Below are 19,466 nucleotides of genomic sequence, written 5' to 3'. Positions count from 1 at the left end.
TAAGATAAAACAATGCAATGAGATAGTTTGGTTAAATAAGTTATACAGTATTAGGTAAGGTCATTGAATTGAGTGCTGAGTAAAGGAATTAAAAGTTTTCAAGGTAAAGCATAGTTTCTCCTAAAACAACCCTCTCTTCATATTTTCTACTAAAACAGGAAAATGCCAATTTAGAAAGGAATTTTTAGCCCTTCCTGTAGCTAAAAATATTCATTACCTCCAAAGTCACCGCCCTATTGTCCTTTGACAATTATCATTTAAATATCAAATCTATCTGTTTATGAAACAGCTATATGTTATGATTCAAGATATGATGAAACTATAACTGACATATCATTTCTTCAAAAAAACTGCTCAGTTTTTATAACTGTATTTTATTTTTTAAAATATTTTTTATTGATCTCAGAATGAGAAAGGGAGACGCAGAGATAGATAAAAACATCAATGCTGAGAATCATTGTTCAGCTGCCTCCTACTGGGGATTGAGCTCACAAGGGAGCATGTGCCCTGATCAGGAATGGAACAGGTGGCCTCATGGTTCATGGGTCAGTGCTCAACCACTGAGCCACACTGGATGGGCAATGGTGCTCATTTTATAATAGAAATAAAATATATATCTAAGTTTGTCATCTCAACTTTTATCTAACGTAGAAAATAAAATTTAATAAAATAACTCTACATTATTAAATTTTATTTGATTTAACATATGAATAATGTTTCATTTCCTGAGGATAAATATGGCAAAAGGAGGGCTGCAAAAATAAGTCAATGACAAAAGAAGAACTGATATAACAAGAAGACATCTTTAAACAAATAATATCTTGCTAATTATTTTTTATCAGTTACTTTTTGTATTTATATTATTCTGAATGTGAAATAAAATATCCAAAACCTATACTTTTTGTTTAGGGCTCTACTTCTTCACAACCATATTTTTAAAAGAATGCCACCCCACATCATGCATCTTTAAAAAAATAAAAAAGACAATTGTCAAAATCTCCAGTCAAGAGCTGTCACTCAGTTTTTAAGAATTAAAACTCTGCAAAGAGCCTGGACATATGGCTCAGTTGGTTGAGTGTCCTCCCATGCAACAGAAGATTAATGGTTCAATTCCTGATCAGGCCATATGTCCGGTAGGGGGTGTACAGGAAGCAGCTGATTGATGTTTCCCCTTGTAGATGAATATTTCTATTCCCCTTTCCCTTCCTCTCTATCTAAAAATCAATTAAAATATTTTTTACAAAGTTCGTTTTATTTCAGAGAGGAAGGAAGAGGGAGAAAAAGATAAAAATATCATTGATGAGAGAGAATCATTGATCTGCTGCTTCCTGCACGCCCCCTACTGGGGGATCTAGTCTGCAGTCCTAGCATGTGCCTTTGACCCTTCAGTCCACAGACCAATGCTCTATCCACTGAGCCAAATGAGCTAGGGCAAAATTCACTTTTTAAAAACAACCTTTCTTTCTTTTCTTTTCTGTTCTTTTTTTTTTTTTTAATCTTTATTGTTGAAAATATTACATATGTCCTCCTGTTTCTCCCATTGACCTCTTCTAGCCTGCCCCCACACCTTGCCCCAGGCCTTCACCTATTATCTGTGTCCATGGGTTATGCATGGGTTGAGTTCATTTTTAAAAATCTAAAATAAAATAAAACTTTCCAAAAGAAAAGAAAAGAAAAGAAAAGAAAAAGAAAAACATTCAAAACCAGCATGGGCGATGTTTACCAGTTATTCCCCACCAGTTGACAGAGTTTCAGAACAAAAAAGGAAGTCTAATGGTAAATGAGGAGCCAATGCACATTAAGAGACTCCTGGCTTAAGACCATTTTATGTCTTTCTGCTGGGCTCAGCCATTCCCAGCACGTCCACAGTCACATGTGTGTTTTAAACCTTGTCCACACACAGAAAAATCAGGGGGCTCATTTATCCCCACATCCACACTGCACTTTTTAGCATCTGTAGACCTCTTCAGACCAGGCTATGGTAGTCCACAATCTTCCTAAGGTTCAACTTTATTTCTAGAGACCCGGCCTGCAATCTTTTATTTGTTACCCGAGCCTTTGTAACTGACAGATGCTCTTGCCAGACAGACGCTGTCCCTGGAATATCTGTTTTCAGTCACACCTGACTTTGCCCTTCTCACCTGTGATCTTCTGTGCTCGGCTGTGGACCAGGTGGATACACTTTTGCTTTGCCCACTTTAATGAAAAGCCTCTACCTGCCCAAACCACAGACCACCTAATCTCACTCAAAATGGTAGCTGCATCCTTATTAGCTCTCTACTTCACCTGCCAAGATGGGCTTTGTAATCTCAAGGTCCTAGTGGCATAAAAACACTGTTAGGAGAGAACAGTAAATGTACCCAGTGTTCTTATTTTTGTTTCCTATAATATGATAGCCCAGTATATAAAACAAGATCTTATGCTCCATCATTACTTGACATAAGTAGGGAATCTACAATAGAAATAAGTCTTTTCATTTGCTATATTACACTAGAAGGAAACATGGGAATATAGCAAATATATTCTGCTGAATGGCAGGTGGTAGATGAAAAATTAATAGTTTAACTTTGGTGGACAAAGACATGGAAGAGAAGCAAGATCATACTTGAACTCAAAAAGTCATTTTCAGCTCAATTTCTTTTACATAGAAAAGCAATGTTGATATTCAGAATCTGTGTATTTTTCAAAGCATTTGTCCCTATTTCCAGCTCTTTCTTCTTGTGGGATAAACAGGGCAAGCCCTAAAAAAAGGGTCCATGATTTTAAGGGCATGCCTCTTTTTTCTTTTTTTAAAGAGAGAAAAGACCTAGGACAGTCTGGATTATCCAGGCCGCACAGAAAGACCAGATCCAGTCCTTCTAAGTGGATATAAATTGCTTCTTAGGCAGTTCAGTGAGGTGGCAACTAGTTGCTACCCCATTGAAAAGATCTAGATAAAACTGCAGTTTAGTCCTTAGCAAGAGGGCACAGAATCTCCTCAGACATTACCTCTCATCTGCTTCATACAGAGCCACAAGACATCAGAGATGAAATTGATTCTGGAGGTTATTCAACCACCCCCTGCATATACTGCAGGACACCAGTGACTCCTACGGTCACATGGGCAGCTTCTGGTAAAAGCAGTGACTGACGGGCTCTATCTAGGGTACCTTTATGCATCACAGAGTAGGGGGTACAGGGCAGAAATGGTGGCACAGAATGCCCAGCTCAGGGTCAAAAGTGAGGAAGAATAAGAATTTCTGTAGACTTGTTTTTCCCATCCCCTCACTCTATCCAGGACCATGTTAACAGATGACCCTTTAAATGAATCCTTTGTTTTCCCTAAAAAGGACCAACTCTATTTGGCTTCCTGAAATACTTGCTGATGGTTTTCGTTTCAAAGGCTGATAGGGGTGGCTACTAAGTGCTATAGGTAGCTAAGATGTTCATTATGGCATACGGACATGTTTTTCTCATTTCCTTTCTCAAAATGTATCTCTGAAGATAAGATAATACTGCTGTTCCTTCAAAACCATAACTAAAATACACTAACTTTTCTATGTTCTCTGAAAATAGTGCTGGGATGAAAACCAGCAGAGGCAGGTGAGGGGCGCTGGTACATATTACATAGGTCACTGATAATCTAGAAAAGTGGGATTCTGTATAGATAATACAATTATTTCCCCAACAAGTATTTCCTTCATGTAAATTAAGAAGAGTGGAGCTCAAATCTCAAATGCTCTTTGACTGTGACAACTGCTGTACAGGACAGACAGTTCCTCACCACACAGTCACCTAACCCTCTTCTCCTCCAATCCTATTTCCAATCAGATTTACTTGAGGAGTGTCATTTCCTATGGTGTTGAACAAGGAAAACTACACCAACCAACTTGCCATACACCTATTGACCAATAGTAGGATCACTTTCAACAGAAACAAGCACAAATAATTACGTTCTTATATGCTGACGACAGTGGTGAGACCAGAAAGTTCTTTATGACAATTTTTCCCCCATGACTAAGAGGGCACTAAACAATAATTGCCTTCAAAGCTGCTGTTAACACGCTCATCCTAATAACTTTACACTCTCAAAGAAATGTAGAAGGATTTAGAAAAGGATTAAGATAATAAAATTCATTATTCTTTTCATTCATATAGATTGAAAGATAAAGATAAGCTGACAAATTATAAAAATACCTTAATGCAGTTGCTTTTATAGAAATTCATTGCATTCCTGTTTCTTATTTTAAGGCTTAAAAGTGATATGATACAAAGGTGAGAAGTTACTCTTCCATAACTTATAGTTAAAGCAACATAACTACAGAATTGGAGTTCTTTTTCCCTATTAGCCTATCTGGCTTCATAATCAACATTATTTCATGCCTCATTCCTAGAAGCGAGCATTTCATCTGCTGCATTACATGTGGGGAAATGTGCCTGCCTTGGTCACAGGCATGCGGAGCATATTTTTAACCTAAGTGGAAGTGCAGCACGTTAGCTGATTTGTAACACAGACACATATGTCTGAATTCCTGATATATTCAATGTTAAGAAGCACAGATGAAAACAGCTGAATATAAACTTTAAGAAACAGAGGCATGAATACATGGAATGGACTGTCAGCGGTCAGAGGGACCGGAGATAAGGGGGACAGGATGAAAGAAGATGATGAGATTAACCAAAAAAACCATATCATATGCATTGTCTATGGACATAGACAACAGTGTGGAAATGGTGAGAAGGAAGGGGAAGAGGGCTGGGTGGAATGGGCAAAGGGAGGGAAAGTGGGGGACATCTGCAATAGTGTCAATAATAAAAATAAATAAAGTTCTTGCGTTAATGTACAGAAAATTAAAATAGGTCCTGAAGAAGAACAAAGATGTATTTGTGTGTGTCTGAAAATAAATACCCACATTGTATTCAGTACAAATCTGAAAAGCAGCAGTAGACTTAATATAATAGTGCATGGCCTACATTTTAGCTGGCAATTTGGGGGTTTTCTGTTAAAATATTTTTGTATTTTAAGGACATGGAACTTTAAAAATGTTATTGTTAGAGAGCCAGAATGCAAAATAGTGCACATATGTATAGTACAGCTTTAAAAATTTCAAATATTTATAATAGACCATCCAGAAATAAATAAGCCCACACTAAGAATCAATAATTAAGAAAACATTTACAAACCCACAGAAAATATTCTATATATCATCTTATTAAGATCTACCGTATTTTTCGGACCATAAGACGCACTTTTCCCCCCCCAGAAGTGGGGGGGAAAAGTCCCTGCGTCTTATGGTCCAAATATAGCCTACACATATACTTTAAAAAAAACGTTTTTTTACTTGCCCGGCTCTGTGTGGTCTCTGTGTGCTTGCCCGGCTCTAAAATGGTTCTAAATGCTGCTGTTTACTTTACAGGGTTGATTACATGTGTTTATGACTGTGATGTTGGGTTTTAATGCACATAAAATATCTTAGGACACTATTTGTTTCAGAATCTTTTTTTCTTCATTTCCCTTCTCTAAAAACTGGTGTGTCTTATGGTCCGGAGCGTCTTATGGTCCGAAAAATACGGTAATCCTCAAATAATGAGACAAAAGGACTCAAGTAATTCTTTCAAATATTTAAACATTTCTTTAACATATAGCTATTTTAATTGAATATTTAATATATACTCTGCTGCTTCGACTTTATCACATAGGCTGCAATCATATAAAATCAAAGAATAAACAATTCAATATAACATTATGGTAAGATGATGCCAAAGAGTTGCTTTACTTGACCAAAAGGAAAGAATGTAGATGCATTATTACGTGCATTTATTATAATGCCACATAACTGCAAATTAACATCATATAAATACAAAATAAAATATAGGTTCAAGATTTGGTGCTTACCATGGGTGATATACTCTGAGAACTGCAGCCACTTCTACCGTGACACGGATGCATGTAATTCTGGTACAGCTGCATGCCATACTGCAGAACAAATGAATAAAGACACATTCCACTGATTTTACTGCACAGATAAGTCATAACAATTAATACTTTCATTAGTTATACACCATCAAAATAAAAACTAAAAACTTTAAGTGTTCCTTAAAAACAGTAAGTTAATAACAAAATGTTTGTAAGATGAGCATTCAGTTCCTTAAAAGGATGCATTTAAAAACACAGTGTTTTTTATTTGGAGGCACTCTTCAGTGTAGCTCATCAGTATAGAGATCTGGAACTGACATTTCTAGACATTATTTTTAGCGCCACTAGCACTAAAATTGTTCAGAGGGTTATGTCACTTACTGATAAGAACACGTACTTGGGAAGGATTTATGCTACAAAAATTCTGCAAACATATCCTAAGCAAAACCAGGTAAAATTCACCCATCAGTCACTGACAATGTCTCTGATCAATCCATGGCATGGATCACATAGTCTGATCAATCCATGGCGGGGCTCTGTGTCAAAGACCTTTGGCACTGCACAATCCTCCGGCAACGGTACTATTAGGACACGCTTTTATGGATGGCTTTACATTCAGGAAAACCAACGTGATGGGGAATCAGGCTGATTTCAGACAAAGGGTCACAAAATACAATGTAAATGGCGGTATGTAAGAACTGCAGCATCTTTACTTTTGGTAATAGCCTGATTTGGGCTGCCAGGCTGCAACTGGGAAATGGGTTTAAACTATAATACTGGATTATTAGTTTGAGAAACATTAAGTATGTCGACTGCCATGACCAGTCTTATCTTGCAGGGGTCCCTGTCTGAAACTGGAAGATAACCCCCTTAGATATAGGTCAGTTTATTTTAAAAGAAAGAAGGAAGGAAGCAGCCCCTGAGACAGACGGCTAGTTTTGTTTTGGAGGAGGGGGGCAGTTTACACTCTACAGCTCTCCATTTCATGGAGCTAGGATGAACTTTAAAGTAGGTCCTACATAAAAAAGATGAAAGAGATACCATCGAATCCAATCTTACCCTTGGGGTGAATACCATTTAAACATTCCAACAGAGCTGTTTCTCTACTATAAAGACTATTTCCTTAAAAGCAATTTCAGTGAGGTGGATAGATTTGGTAATTAGACAGAAAACCAGAGTGAAGTGCAGAAAGTCACTGTTTTCAAAATTTTGCTTTCCCATATTCATTTAAAATGATCTGTGTTGACTTCTTTATCCTTTTTTTTTTCCTCTCAAAATCTAAAAATAATTTTTTCTAATTTAAGGTTTGATGGACATTAATGAGACCTAATAAATTTTATTGTAAGTCAACTCTAAATCTACAATAATTTGAAAAAGAAGACAGGGGAGCTTAATTCCTAATCAAGTTTGTTTTGGAGGATATACAATAACTTCCAACCAACGCTTTCATAAGGTACATGCTGCTTGGCCTTTTATTTATCTGTGGTGAAAAGCCCTCTGCCAGCTAATATGACTGTTTTCTTCAGAGACACATTGTCCCAGGTGCCTGCGGTGTTAGGTAGTTGCTTCAGTGCTGTTGGAGGCCTTTGGTCGGCATTTAACTCTGGGCGAGGATTAGGGCAGGGGTCACCTTAACACTTCCCTGCCCCTATAGAGGGGCAGGAAAGGAGACAGAATATGTTAGAGTGAAGCCAGCATAGTTTTACTTGAGGGGAAGGGAAGGAGAGATGTAACTAGGGCACCGTACATGAGCAAATCCCTTGTCTAAGTCTCGAATTTTCTATGATTTTGTACGTAGCTGGAATTTCTCCAAAGAGAACAGGAGTATCTCCCTCTGATGATACATGGGGAGTTTTTTATGTGTGCATGAAAACAAAAGAGAAATAAAATCCTTTGGGGAGCCTATCTCTAGAAAAGTAGGATATAATGAAAACAAGAGGGCACTTCTAGTTCATCTCACATACTAGAGCTGTTTCTCCCTGCTCCTCCCCACTAAGTCCAGCAAGTGCTTGAATAATGTCATTTTATCATAACGTCAAAGAGGGGGAAAAGATGGACTCCTAGTCAGGGCCGCTGTGTACGTGGAGTTTGCATGTTCTCTCCGTGTCTGTGTGGGTTTTCTCTGGGACTCCGCTTTCCTCCCGCAGCCCAACCACGTACAACTGAGGTGAGTCGGCGTGGCCACTCTGTCCCAGCCTGAGCGAGTGTGGGTGTGGGGCCTGGGGTGGAAGGGCGTCTTCTCCATGGCTGGTCCCACCGTGGGCCATGAGCTGCCAGGATGGGGTCGGCCACCCTCAACCCTGAATAGACTGGAAAATCGTTACCTCACTTGTTTTGATACACCTTTCTTAACAGTATGGATAGCTCACTTTTATTTCAATGGTTAAATGTTACAAACATTCCGGGTCTTTATTTGAAAATTTGGTGATGTTTTTGTGACCAGAAATATGCCACAGGAACTTAACTCCTACGTATTTTTATCGATTAGACTATGGTAAAATGGGTTTCGTTACACATCGTTTCTAAAGTCGAAGTTTCCAAGAACCAGTAAAGGATATTAAGTGAGGACTTACTGTGCCATGATAAACTCTGGAAATAACACAATAGACCCCCAAAGGAGACCATCTAAAGGTACCGCTAACACCAGGCAAGCCCAGGGGCACCAGCCACAGGGATCCAACAGGGACCCTACTGACCACCGGCCAGGGAAACCAGCTAAGTCCTCTAGGAGCGTGTCTGTGCTGACAAGCCCAGACTCCTAGCTCTGAATATTTTCAAGTGTAAAACAGATGATATCACTTGCTTGTTTGAAACCCTTCGCCAATTTCTTACTGGCCCCAGAATAAAGGGCCTCACTGGCCCAGCCGGCGTGGCTCAATGGTTGAGCATCAACCTATGAAGCAGGAGGTCACAGTTCAATTCTCAGTCAGGGCATATGCCCGGGTTGCAGGCTCGATCCCCAGTGTGGGGCCTGCAGGAGGCAGCCAATCAATGATTCTCTCTCATCATCTCTCTCTCCCTCTCCTTTCCTTTCTGAAATTAATCATATATATGTATATTATTTTTTTAAAGGGCCTCACCCAGAAAAGCTTTACCATAATTGAAGCAAATAGGGAACACCAAGGTGGTAGCAGAATAATGGCCCCATAAATACCCACCTCTGAATCTCTGGAACTTATGACTGTTAGGCTACATGGAAAATAAGAATTTGGTCGCATATGAAATTCAGGGTGCTAATCGGGTGACCTTGAAATAAGGTGAGTATCCAGGGATCCTGATAAGTAGAAGGGGAACCAGAAGAGAGAGGACCATTGGCATGGTGGTGTGAATAAAGTTCGGTGCACGATGCTGGATTTGGGAGAGGAAGGGGCCATGAGCCCAGTGTCTGGGTAGCCTCTAAAAGCTGGAAAGAACAGGAAATAGATGCCCTCCGACAGAGAATACAGCCCTGCTGACACTTCCTTTTTAGGCCAATTAAGACTTCTGCATGGCAGAGGTGTAAGACAATAAATTTGTATTGTTTGAAGCCACAATCTTTGTGGCAAAGTTGTGTTAAATGTACTAGCATATAAATTTGAAAAAATAAATGTTTTTTATACATTCTGGAAGACATCGGTTCTGTTTCTCTCTTCCCTACCTACTTTTAGGACATTCTTACTCCTTTCAAAACGCTTACCCATAAATTATGCTTATGAAGTAGTAATTTCTACTTTACACAAAGGTAGACATTTTAATAATATATCTATAGTAATCTTTACATAATAATCTGAGATGTACTTAAAATAGAAAGCAGTTTACACAACACTTAAGTGAAACATGAAACTACTACACTAAACCTATCTAGGTGGGCCCATTTTAAAACATAGTTCACATCGGATGGATGGCCATGTTTTTTTAAAATATACACTAAGTCATGTACAGAAGTTTCCATCTGTTCCCGGCTCTCTGTGAAATACTCTTAGACAAAATTAAAATCAGAACATTTCTAAAAATGGAATACTTATTTCACACATAAAAGATAAATACAACATTAGGTTACTCTATTCTACTCTACTCTGCAAATGTTTATCTTTTAGATAAAAATAAAATACACACATTGGAGGGCGGTGATTTCTCTTCTTCCTCCTCACATACCCACACAGACTCACAGTGAATCTCTGCGTTTTGAACGACAGCTATTCCCAAGCCCTGATGGAACTCCCAGCTTTTAATAGAAACGCCCAACTGCAGTGAGATTACCTTAAGCAATCGCACCGCCGTCACCCAGCACATCCTACTCTGCTCTTCTTCCGCACAGAGCATTTTCAGGTCTCGGGGCCCTCGCGCTTTGTTAGGCTAGAAGGCCACAGCACATTGTTTATCGTTAATGCATATCTTGAAGGTAACACCTGTTGAAATAAAAGCCACTAAAATTCTCCCATATATGTAAGAGAAAGCTGCCTCTCTCTCTCCTCTTTTTTTAAGAAATTAAAAAAAGAACAAAACAAACAAACAAACAAAAAACCCAAGCTTACCTAAAAGGCTGAGGCTTGCTTTATTCATCTATCAAAATATTAAGCCTGTACCTTAAAGCAGAATCCATAGTTAGCTGGTGCTCCATGCTTTTTTTTGCCTGCCAGTGACACATAAATATCACTATTGCCAAATTCGCTGAAAAACTGCAAATGCCGTGGTTCCTAAAAAGAGAAAGTGTGTGAGTGTTGACATAGGTATGTATTTTACACCATATCTTCTGTTTTTCTGTTATAGTACACTAGAGACCCAGTGCATGAAATTCACCTGATTGGCCAGTAATCAGGGCCAATCAGGTTCCCTGCCTCCTTGCCTCCTCCTTCCTTCATTCCCTCAGTGCCCCGCCACCATCGCTGGTCACCCACCCGCCATGTTCTGATCCACCCCTGGTGGTCAGCGCACATCATAGCGAGTGATCGAACTCCCCTTGTTCTCCTGGTTGAACTACGGAGGGGACATTTGCATATTAGCCTTTTATACATATAGAAAGTTTATACCTTGGCAAGAATTATCCCAAATAATGTCACAGAAACAGAAGGGGGGAAAAAAATAATAAAGCACTCTATCTTTAAATAACCAGGGGTTGGACACAATATCATTTAATTTGAGCAGTGGCAACTTTTCTATTATTTAACTTCCAATATACAAAAACAAAAAACAAAAAAACTATTCAAAATATTTTCTTTGACTACCATTTAAAGGATTCCAAGGGATAGAAGCAAAAAATAAAATAAAAAAATGGCTTTTGAACCTTTTTCTTTCTGAGTTTCAATCACTGTAGTTCACTAAAGGGAATAAGGTTGGTTTAAGCTTCTGCAGCAGTTAGAGAAGAAAAAGGAGCAACAGACAATGATTCCTGCTTCGTTCAGAAATAAGCATTTCTCACGCCTGTGTACTGATTGCCTAACACACCACAGCAAGCAATGAGATAGGAGGCATGACTATCTCCCTTCACTAACAGAAGGAAGCCTGTATCGACGAGCTCAGGGAAATTACCTGGCAGTAGGAAGTGTCTGATTTTCAAGGCAAAGTGAAATCATGAACAGCTATCTCTTCTCTGGAAAATCCATGGGATTTAGAACTGGTCATGGGAAATCACAGGGTCATATTATTCTGCGATAGGTTAATAACTTAGAGAAGTGTTTAATTCTGGGGTTGAATATATAATCAAAACTGACTGAAATACATTTGTTCTTTAAAACCCTGCTGCTGGTAGTGTGGTCCTGGACCACATCAGCATTACCTGGGATTTTATTAGAATGGCAAAATCTCAGGGTCCACCCAGGACCCACTGAATCAAAACCTGCATTTTACCAAGCTCCCAGGCAATTCTTATGCACCGAGATTTGAGAAGCAATACTCTAAAAAAAAAAAAAAAGAAAAAAAGAAAAAGAAAGAAAGAAAGAAAGAAAGAAAGAAAGAAAGAAAGAAAGAACAGAACATGCAGCAATTTTAGCAACCCATTCAAATCCTAATCCACAGAAATTTCAGTCATTTACCAGCAGGCTATGCTGTCCCCGATGATTGGCACAGTGAGAATTGCTATGCACGTAACTGTTTCTCTGCGTGTTACTATTCTGAGGCATTTATATCTAATGAGTGACTATAGTTCCAACTCCATGGGAAAATAACACAGAAAAGAAAATTGCTAAAATAGACCCAGCACAGGGCCCATGAAACAAGGGAAGAGAAATGAAAAAGATACTCTGATTGGCATGGCCTTTAAAGCTTAATTCCTAGAGAGGATGATTTGTTAGTAAAAAGGGTCTGATTTCTATGAAGGTGAATTAAGACCATCCCTGTCCACTGATATACTGTACAAGTCAATGTCACCAAGTCATTCAAATGTGAGAAAAGACAACTTGAGAGACACTGGCAGTCCACACAGTCACAATGACTTTTCTCTGTTGATTGATTTTTTCCATTACTATAAGCATATCAAGGCTTAGGACATTATAAGACTACAAGACTGAGTTGGCATGGCTAGCAAAAGTTAAGCATGTGCATGTATACATCAGAGGGTTTGGAGAGGAGAGTAATTTGGTGCTTCCCTATAAAAATAAGTCACAGTCGTATTCCAAGGCTTACAGCAGTGGTTATCTAATTCCTACACAGCCTACGTCTTTAGAAAGTAAAAATAAAGTGAAACCCTTTTCACAGAAAAAGGACAGGATATGGTCTCCTTGCCAGGTAGAAATGTCAGTATTATACATTGGATAATCTCCATAATTTGTATCAGTCATAATTCTTGAGGCTATCTAATACCTCAAATTTATTTTTTGAGTGAAACTCAAAATCATTTTTCATGTATAGGATATGGAACATGAGCTCACTGGCCATAGACTAAAGAGAACATTATGTACTGATGCACAGCAAAGTCAAACACTATGTTTAAAAAGCTACGGTCTAACCTATGAATAGGGATTTGATGCTTAGGATTTTGCCACGGCAGGGGGAAGACCACTGCGAGGATAAAATTATGAATTTATGAATCCAGGTTAGATCCCATCACCTCCACCCTAAACTACCAAAATTATCATCCAATTAAGATCTGTGCTGCTGCTGCTGCTGCTTCTGCTGCTGCTGCTGCTGCTGCTGCTTCTCCTCCTCCTCCTCCTCCTCCTCCTCCTTTTTCTTCTTCCAATCTCCTCTCTCTCTCTCTCTCTCTCTTTTTCTCTCTCTCTCATCTTTCTCCTCTCTCCATCCCTCCTCCTCCTCACTCTTTCTCTCCTTGATTCTTTTAAACTCACTATGGTCATACTAATCTTACAACTTAATCATTTTACTCTCTTGCTAAAATATTTTCACTGGTTTTCTATACTGAGTTGAATACTAGCACCCCAAAAAAATATGTCCATGTCTTAACCCTCAAGAAACTGTAACTATTTTATATTATTGGTTGGGACGTAAATCCAATGACAAGTGTTCTTATGAGACACACAGGGAAAGGGAAGAAGGTCCCAGGAAGACAGAGGAAGAGACTTAAGTTAGGCAGTCACAGCAAAGGGGCACCTGGGTCCATGACTAGTCAAGACAGCTAACGCTCCTAAAAACATAAAGGATCAAATAATGATAATGGGAAATACATAATGGATGAGCATTCCCAGCATAAAGGAAAAACAGGAATTTAAAGACTGAGTGCATATGTTGAGAATCAGGCAAGTTTTATTAGAATATATTTGAATGCACCTTAGAAATATGGCAGACAAATTACTGAACATTAATGGTTATAATAATATTGTAAAACAGCGAGAGGAAAAGGTCTGATTACCCATAAAGAACCAATTATGCCATCCCTGACAAAATACAATTAAAATAACTTATGAAAACTCCCCAAAGCAGTTTTTCTTGAAAGATATCACTGCATGGCATGAAATGTCAACACTTACAAAACACACACCATATGGCATAGTCCACATCGAATACACTGCATAGAAACACAGACTGCACAGTGCCAAGCATTGTGTGAATTGCATGTGTGAGTGATTACGTATGTGGGTATGGACATGTGTGTCTATGCAACTGTAGACATAGATATTATTCAATACTCAAGCACACAAACAAATATATCTATCCCTGATCATAACATAATTTCCTCCAGGAGAGAAAACTAACAGACACAAAGGCATTAAAGAGCAATTACGGACTCAGCTGAGTGTTACTAATGGCATCAATAGCAATCAAAGTTCAAAAATGGGCAAGATTAGCAGTATGTCCTGGCATAAAAAGAAAAGGCTGTGGCCGAAACCAGTTTGGCTCAGTGGATAGAGCATCAGCCTGCAGACTGAAGGGTTCCCGGTTCGATTCCGGTCAAGGGCATGTACCATGGCTGCAGGCACATCTCCAGTAGGAGGTGGAGACAGCTGATTGATGTTTCTCTCTCATCAATGTTTCTAACTCTCTCTCCCTCTCTCTTCCTCTCTGTAAAAAATCAAATATATATATATATATATATATATATATATATATATAATTATTATTATTATTTTAAGAAATAAAGAAAAGGTTGTGAACTATATTGGGGATAAAATCTGCACCACAGGGTAAGGAGGAAAAAAAGTGAATTCATAATGGGAAAGATAAGCAGAAGATGTGGTACTGAAATAAGATCATCCAGATTCCATCAAAGGATATATCTAGGGGGAAATAAAGCTGCATAGTTAGTTTTCAAACAGATTATAACAAATGTTTGGAATCCAAAAACATTACCAACTCTTGAGATCAAGTAATAAAGTAATAAAGAAAACAAAGTAAAACTCATTTTAACTTGCAACATCTATGATTTATATAATCATTTATATTTCCAAGTACCTTTGATGTCCCTTTAGTAGAAAAATATAAACCAGATCTTCTTAGAAGGAAGTAAACCTTTTTCCAAGACTTCTTTCCCTGTTCTTTTACATGTAAGAAGCCATGGATTTCAGGGTATGTGCTTGAACTCAGAAACATCTGAAAAAAGAAATTAGACACTTCCACACTGCTTTTAAATCAATGACATTGTACCTTTATATTAATCATGTTCAGATTTCAAATATGAACTTGTAAAATCTAACCATATCACCTATATACCACCTATATACCATTACAGAAATGACAATACATACACAATAGGAATTAAATCAATCTTTTAAGCTCCAAGTGAAAATAGGTTTACAAAATATGTTTAGATTCTAAGCTATCAATACTTAGCCAAACATTAAAATTAGATGCTATTTGAATGTCCATATGAAAAATTACACTTCATCTATGGAATTAAGTCCTGACACTTTTCACTCTTTTCTATGATTTTTCCTGAGAAAATATCAATTTCAACTTATGATGGTGTAGGACCACAATCCTGACTTCAGTTACTCAATTATTGAGAAAGTTAAGCCAAGTTCACCTCCTTGATGAGGGTAAAGCAAACTGTATCTCTGTGTCTCTAGGATTCTCAGTTGTGAGTAGGTATGCCAGGTTACGTTTTCCAAAGAGAACTACAACCATATCTTCCACTCCACGTGTTCTGTGAGGTGATTTAGCCACTGAACCACAAAGAGGTGGAGTCTGTTTCTTCATCCCCTATGAATTTCAGCAATGCTTGTTGGTGACTGCTTTGACCAATAGAATTGGCAAAAGTGACAGTCAGCCCATCCTACTAGTAACGATAGTCCTTAACTAGCCTGACGGCTTCCACTACTTAACTCTTGGAGCTGGCTGTCACATAAGAAATGTGACCACCCTGAGAAATACTAGAGGATGAAACACCATGTGGGGAGAGAGAGACAGAGAGGCCAAGGAGGACCAGGCACATGTAGTGAAAAGCCAACCTATACGGGAATCTTCAGCCCCTCCGTGAGTCAATGTGTCAGAAATAACCCACCTAGCCGAAACCGGTTTGGCTCAGTGGATAGAGCGTCGGTCTGCGGACTGAAGGGTCCCAGGTTTGATTCCGGTCAAGGGCATGTACTTTGGTTGTGTGCAAGAGGCAGCTGGTCGATGTTTTTCTCTCATGGATGTTTCTAGCTCTATCCCTCTCCCTTCCTCTTTTTGAAAAATCAATTATATATATATATATATATATATATATATATATATGTATATGTATATGTATATATATATATATATATATTTTTTTTTAAGAAAGAAATAACTCACCTAGCTATATCCTTTCAAATGTCTGACCCACAAAATTGTTGGCAAAATGTGAGTGGGTACTTAGGCCACTAAGGTGTGGAATAGTTTGTTACACAGTAGTAATTAACTGGCACATGTGTTGGTCAGGAAAAAAAGAGTATGAAAAGGAAGAGCTCTAAGTGGCTGTGCTAAGTAAGTATCATTAATAAAACAATGGAAATGCATTAGCATCTTATTAGAAGAAAATAAAAATGCCTATTAAAAAATAAATGCAAAAAAGCTAAAACTTGAAAGTTAAGAGAAATTGTTAGCTAAAACAATGGAACATTTTAAAAGGCTACTCAAGGAAAGGCTACTAGTAGATATTTATATTTTTTTAAGTAAATTACTAATTTTTTTAAATTTAATGAGTTGCAGATATTAATTAATTGACATGCAAAACAGGCAAGTACAATTTTTAGTTTGAGTGCTTTCCAAGTTATTAAAGCAAACCAATTAAAATTTTAAAAGGGGATCACAGAGGTCACAGTAGAAAAGGAAAAAACATTTTAAAAACTGGGAACATCGCCTCAGTGGACAGAAGAGGTCAGCGCCAAATGCAAAAACCATCTGATTCCACGGCTTTGGTTTTTCTTGTTTTTATAATTTAACATTAAAGTAATAGACCTACATTATAGGAGAATTTTGGAAAGGAGGTGGAAGAAAAACTCCAACCCACCACCTTGTCTATCCCACTGGCTGAGAGTTGAGGTGCTGGGCATTGCTGCTACCATTCCCCCTCATATTCTGATGGGGCATCTGTGAAAACCCTGTAGCATGTAAGTAGCTTTAAGAAAGATTTCTTGAGACTAATCATATTTTTAAAATATTTTGAAGTGCAAAATGAAATATAACCTCATAAGAAGCTCACAGAAAATGAATCTGCCATATCCAATATATGTCATTATCAATATGTTTAAAGTAGTATCCATATTGAAAATATTAAAAGTTTTCTTCATTTAAGATCAGAAAATATTGAGTGGGCTTGGAGATGCTCAGGGCTTAGATTAAACATGACCCATTATAAAGAAATTGCTCAACCTCAACCTGGTAATAACTCCAGAGCTGCTAGAGTAAATTCTACTAATCTATCAACAATAAAATAAAATAACTAAAACCATTATTTTACTATAATGAAAATGACTTGGGAAATTATCACCTAAAGTTACAGTCAGTGTAAAAGAAATCAAGTGCAAAACCTAGGAGATTTTTAATTAAATAACCAATACTCTTAATTCAGCTAAGATTTCAAGTATTTCCATCATAGGTATTACAAATGTTAGTGTATGAAGTAGATATATTCTAGATAATTTTTTCTCTTCTATTTAATAGCTAAGTATTTTATTACAAATAGCATTGAGGACATTTATTATAAACCTTAGTACTAAATACCTATTAGTAAAATTACTACATTTTACTAGAAATTTTAATTTTTCAAAAGACTAACATAATCTTTAAACACATCACAGAGCAAAACTGCAAGTTTCCTTTCATGATGCATACTTGTTAAATGCTTGAAATTCTTTGATAATTGGCCCAAACTGGGAAGAATAATAAGGAGCCTTTATGGATTTAAAAACTTCTTTTTTTAAATTTTATCTTATTGTTTAAAATATTACAAATAGTAGTACATATGTCTTTAAGAAATTCTTTATCCAGATTTTGATCTTTTCTTTTCAGTTTTACCTCCAGCAAAAAGTAATCATTCAAGGCATAACATTTCAAATTCTGGACAGTTATAAATATGGACCTAAAAGTTACCCTTTATTATTACTTAAATATTTTAATGAAAATGTATTTTACCTGCAAAATCAGTGCGGGGGATATTTCACCATTGGTTTCCGTTGAAAAAGACACCATATGCTCTGGGAAAAAATACTAACAAAAAGATACAGGTTACATTATCCCCAAACCTGTGCTAAAACAGATCCAATTATGACCATTGTAATCTAAGGCAAAAGTTCTTTACATCCGTGTGTTGAAAACATGAGGTGCTTTTAAAAATGCCAGTCCCTGGACCCTGCCTTCAGGTAGCTTAATGAAATGGTCAGAGTAGGATCCAGAGTAGCAAACACTGTCAGATGATGACCATAAAGAGATGTGCATACCGTACCTCACTTTACACAAAACACTTCCCTCAGGACAGTGCCTGCTCCTGCATCTCTTCCCTGAGTCCTGCAACCACTCTAGCTGGTGCTAAAGGACTAGCGTCTCCATTTTAGAAAGTCAAAGCTCATAGAAGTAAAAGATATAGTCAAAGTCACAGCCCACCATGTAGAAGAGCTAGAGAGCAAAAATCCAGTTCTTTCCACTCACTGTTTTTCCAAACTTGTTTAATCATAAAATTCACGTAGAGTAGTTGTTTGACATAGGAATTCCCAGGCCTCACTCACTCCTGAAGAGCCTGATTCCATAGTTCTAGATAGTCCTGGATGTTGTGTTTTTAATAAGCACTCCCCAACTCCTCAGATAATTTTATGATCAGATAAGTTTGGCAAAATATTCTACACTAGAGGCCCACTGCACAAAATTCATGCATGGGTAGGGTCCTTAGGCCTGACCAGTTGATCAGGGCTTTCTGATTGCCAGCTGGGGCCTTCCTTCTGTCTGCCGGCCAGGCCCTCCTTACCTGGCTGCCAGCCAGGCCCTCCTTACCTGACCAGAGCCTTCTTTCATTCAATGCCACCCCCTGGTGGTCAGTGCACATCATAGCAAGTGATTGAACTTCCGGTCTCCCGGTTGAACTCTCGAGGGGACACTTTGCATATTAGCCTTTTATATATACAGATTACTTCCTCTAGAGTGGGTTTTTCAACAGTAGTTCTATTAACATTTGGTCTAATAATACTACGTGATGGGGGGGGAGGGACCTGTCCTGTGCAATGTGGGATGTTTAGCAGCATTCCTGGCCTCTGCTCACTGTAAGCCCTCCCCACTCTCTTTGTGACAACCATAAACATCACCAGATGTTGTCAAATTACCACCTCTGCTGGGAACCACTTATATAGGTCTACAAAATGAATGTATAGCCTGTTTACATTATTAAAAAATAGATAAAACTCAGAATAAACACTAAACCATATTTTTTAACTTATTGCTTTTTATAGATTCATAATAAGAAAATAAGTTTCCCTTCAAATTCCAATTCTATTTAATTTTTATTAGAACTCTTATTTTCTTTATTAAATATCATAATGTTTTTATTAATAGGTTCAAATAAAAAAGAAGTCTTTCAGGGTTTGAAAATATTCTATCTATGTTTAGTATCACATATTCCCCATAAAGAATTATTTCAATCCAATTTTCCAAAACCTAGTGTTAAAGTACTACAGCTGCAGAAAAAACATACACAATTTAAATAATAATCCCAGAGGCTATTCTGACTTCTCCAGATCCCTAGTCTTCA

At 37.7% G+C, this 19,466-nt stretch overlaps 1 protein-coding gene across 2 annotated transcripts in view; it reads right to left on the bottom strand.

Moving 5' to 3' along the window:
* Positions 1-19,466, bottom strand: part of GRB14 (growth factor receptor bound protein 14) — a 98,633-nt gene that overhangs the window by 4,834 nt on the left and 74,333 nt on the right. For both annotated transcript variants that reach the window (XM_036421851.2, XM_036421850.2), the window contains 5 exons: positions 17,864-17,938; positions 14,720-14,857; positions 10,462-10,572; positions 10,136-10,231; positions 5,876-5,956 (listed from right to left, as the gene is read on the bottom strand). In XM_036421851.2, coding sequence (XP_036277744.1) covers positions 5,876-5,956; positions 10,136-10,231; positions 10,462-10,572; positions 14,720-14,857; positions 17,864-17,938 — 501 coding nt within the window. The remainder of the gene's footprint in view (positions 1-5,875; positions 5,957-10,135; positions 10,232-10,461; positions 10,573-14,719; positions 14,858-17,863; positions 17,939-19,466) is intronic.

The sequence above is a fragment of the Pipistrellus kuhlii genome, unplaced genomic scaffold (genome assembly GCF_014108245.1).
Source record: "Pipistrellus kuhlii isolate mPipKuh1 unplaced genomic scaffold, mPipKuh1.p scaffold_m20_p_7, whole genome shotgun sequence".
Classification (NCBI taxonomy): Eukaryota; Metazoa; Chordata; class Mammalia; order Chiroptera; family Vespertilionidae; genus Pipistrellus; species Pipistrellus kuhlii.
Note: the sequence above shows the minus strand (reverse complement) of the source record. Positions and strands in the feature narration are given on the sequence as shown.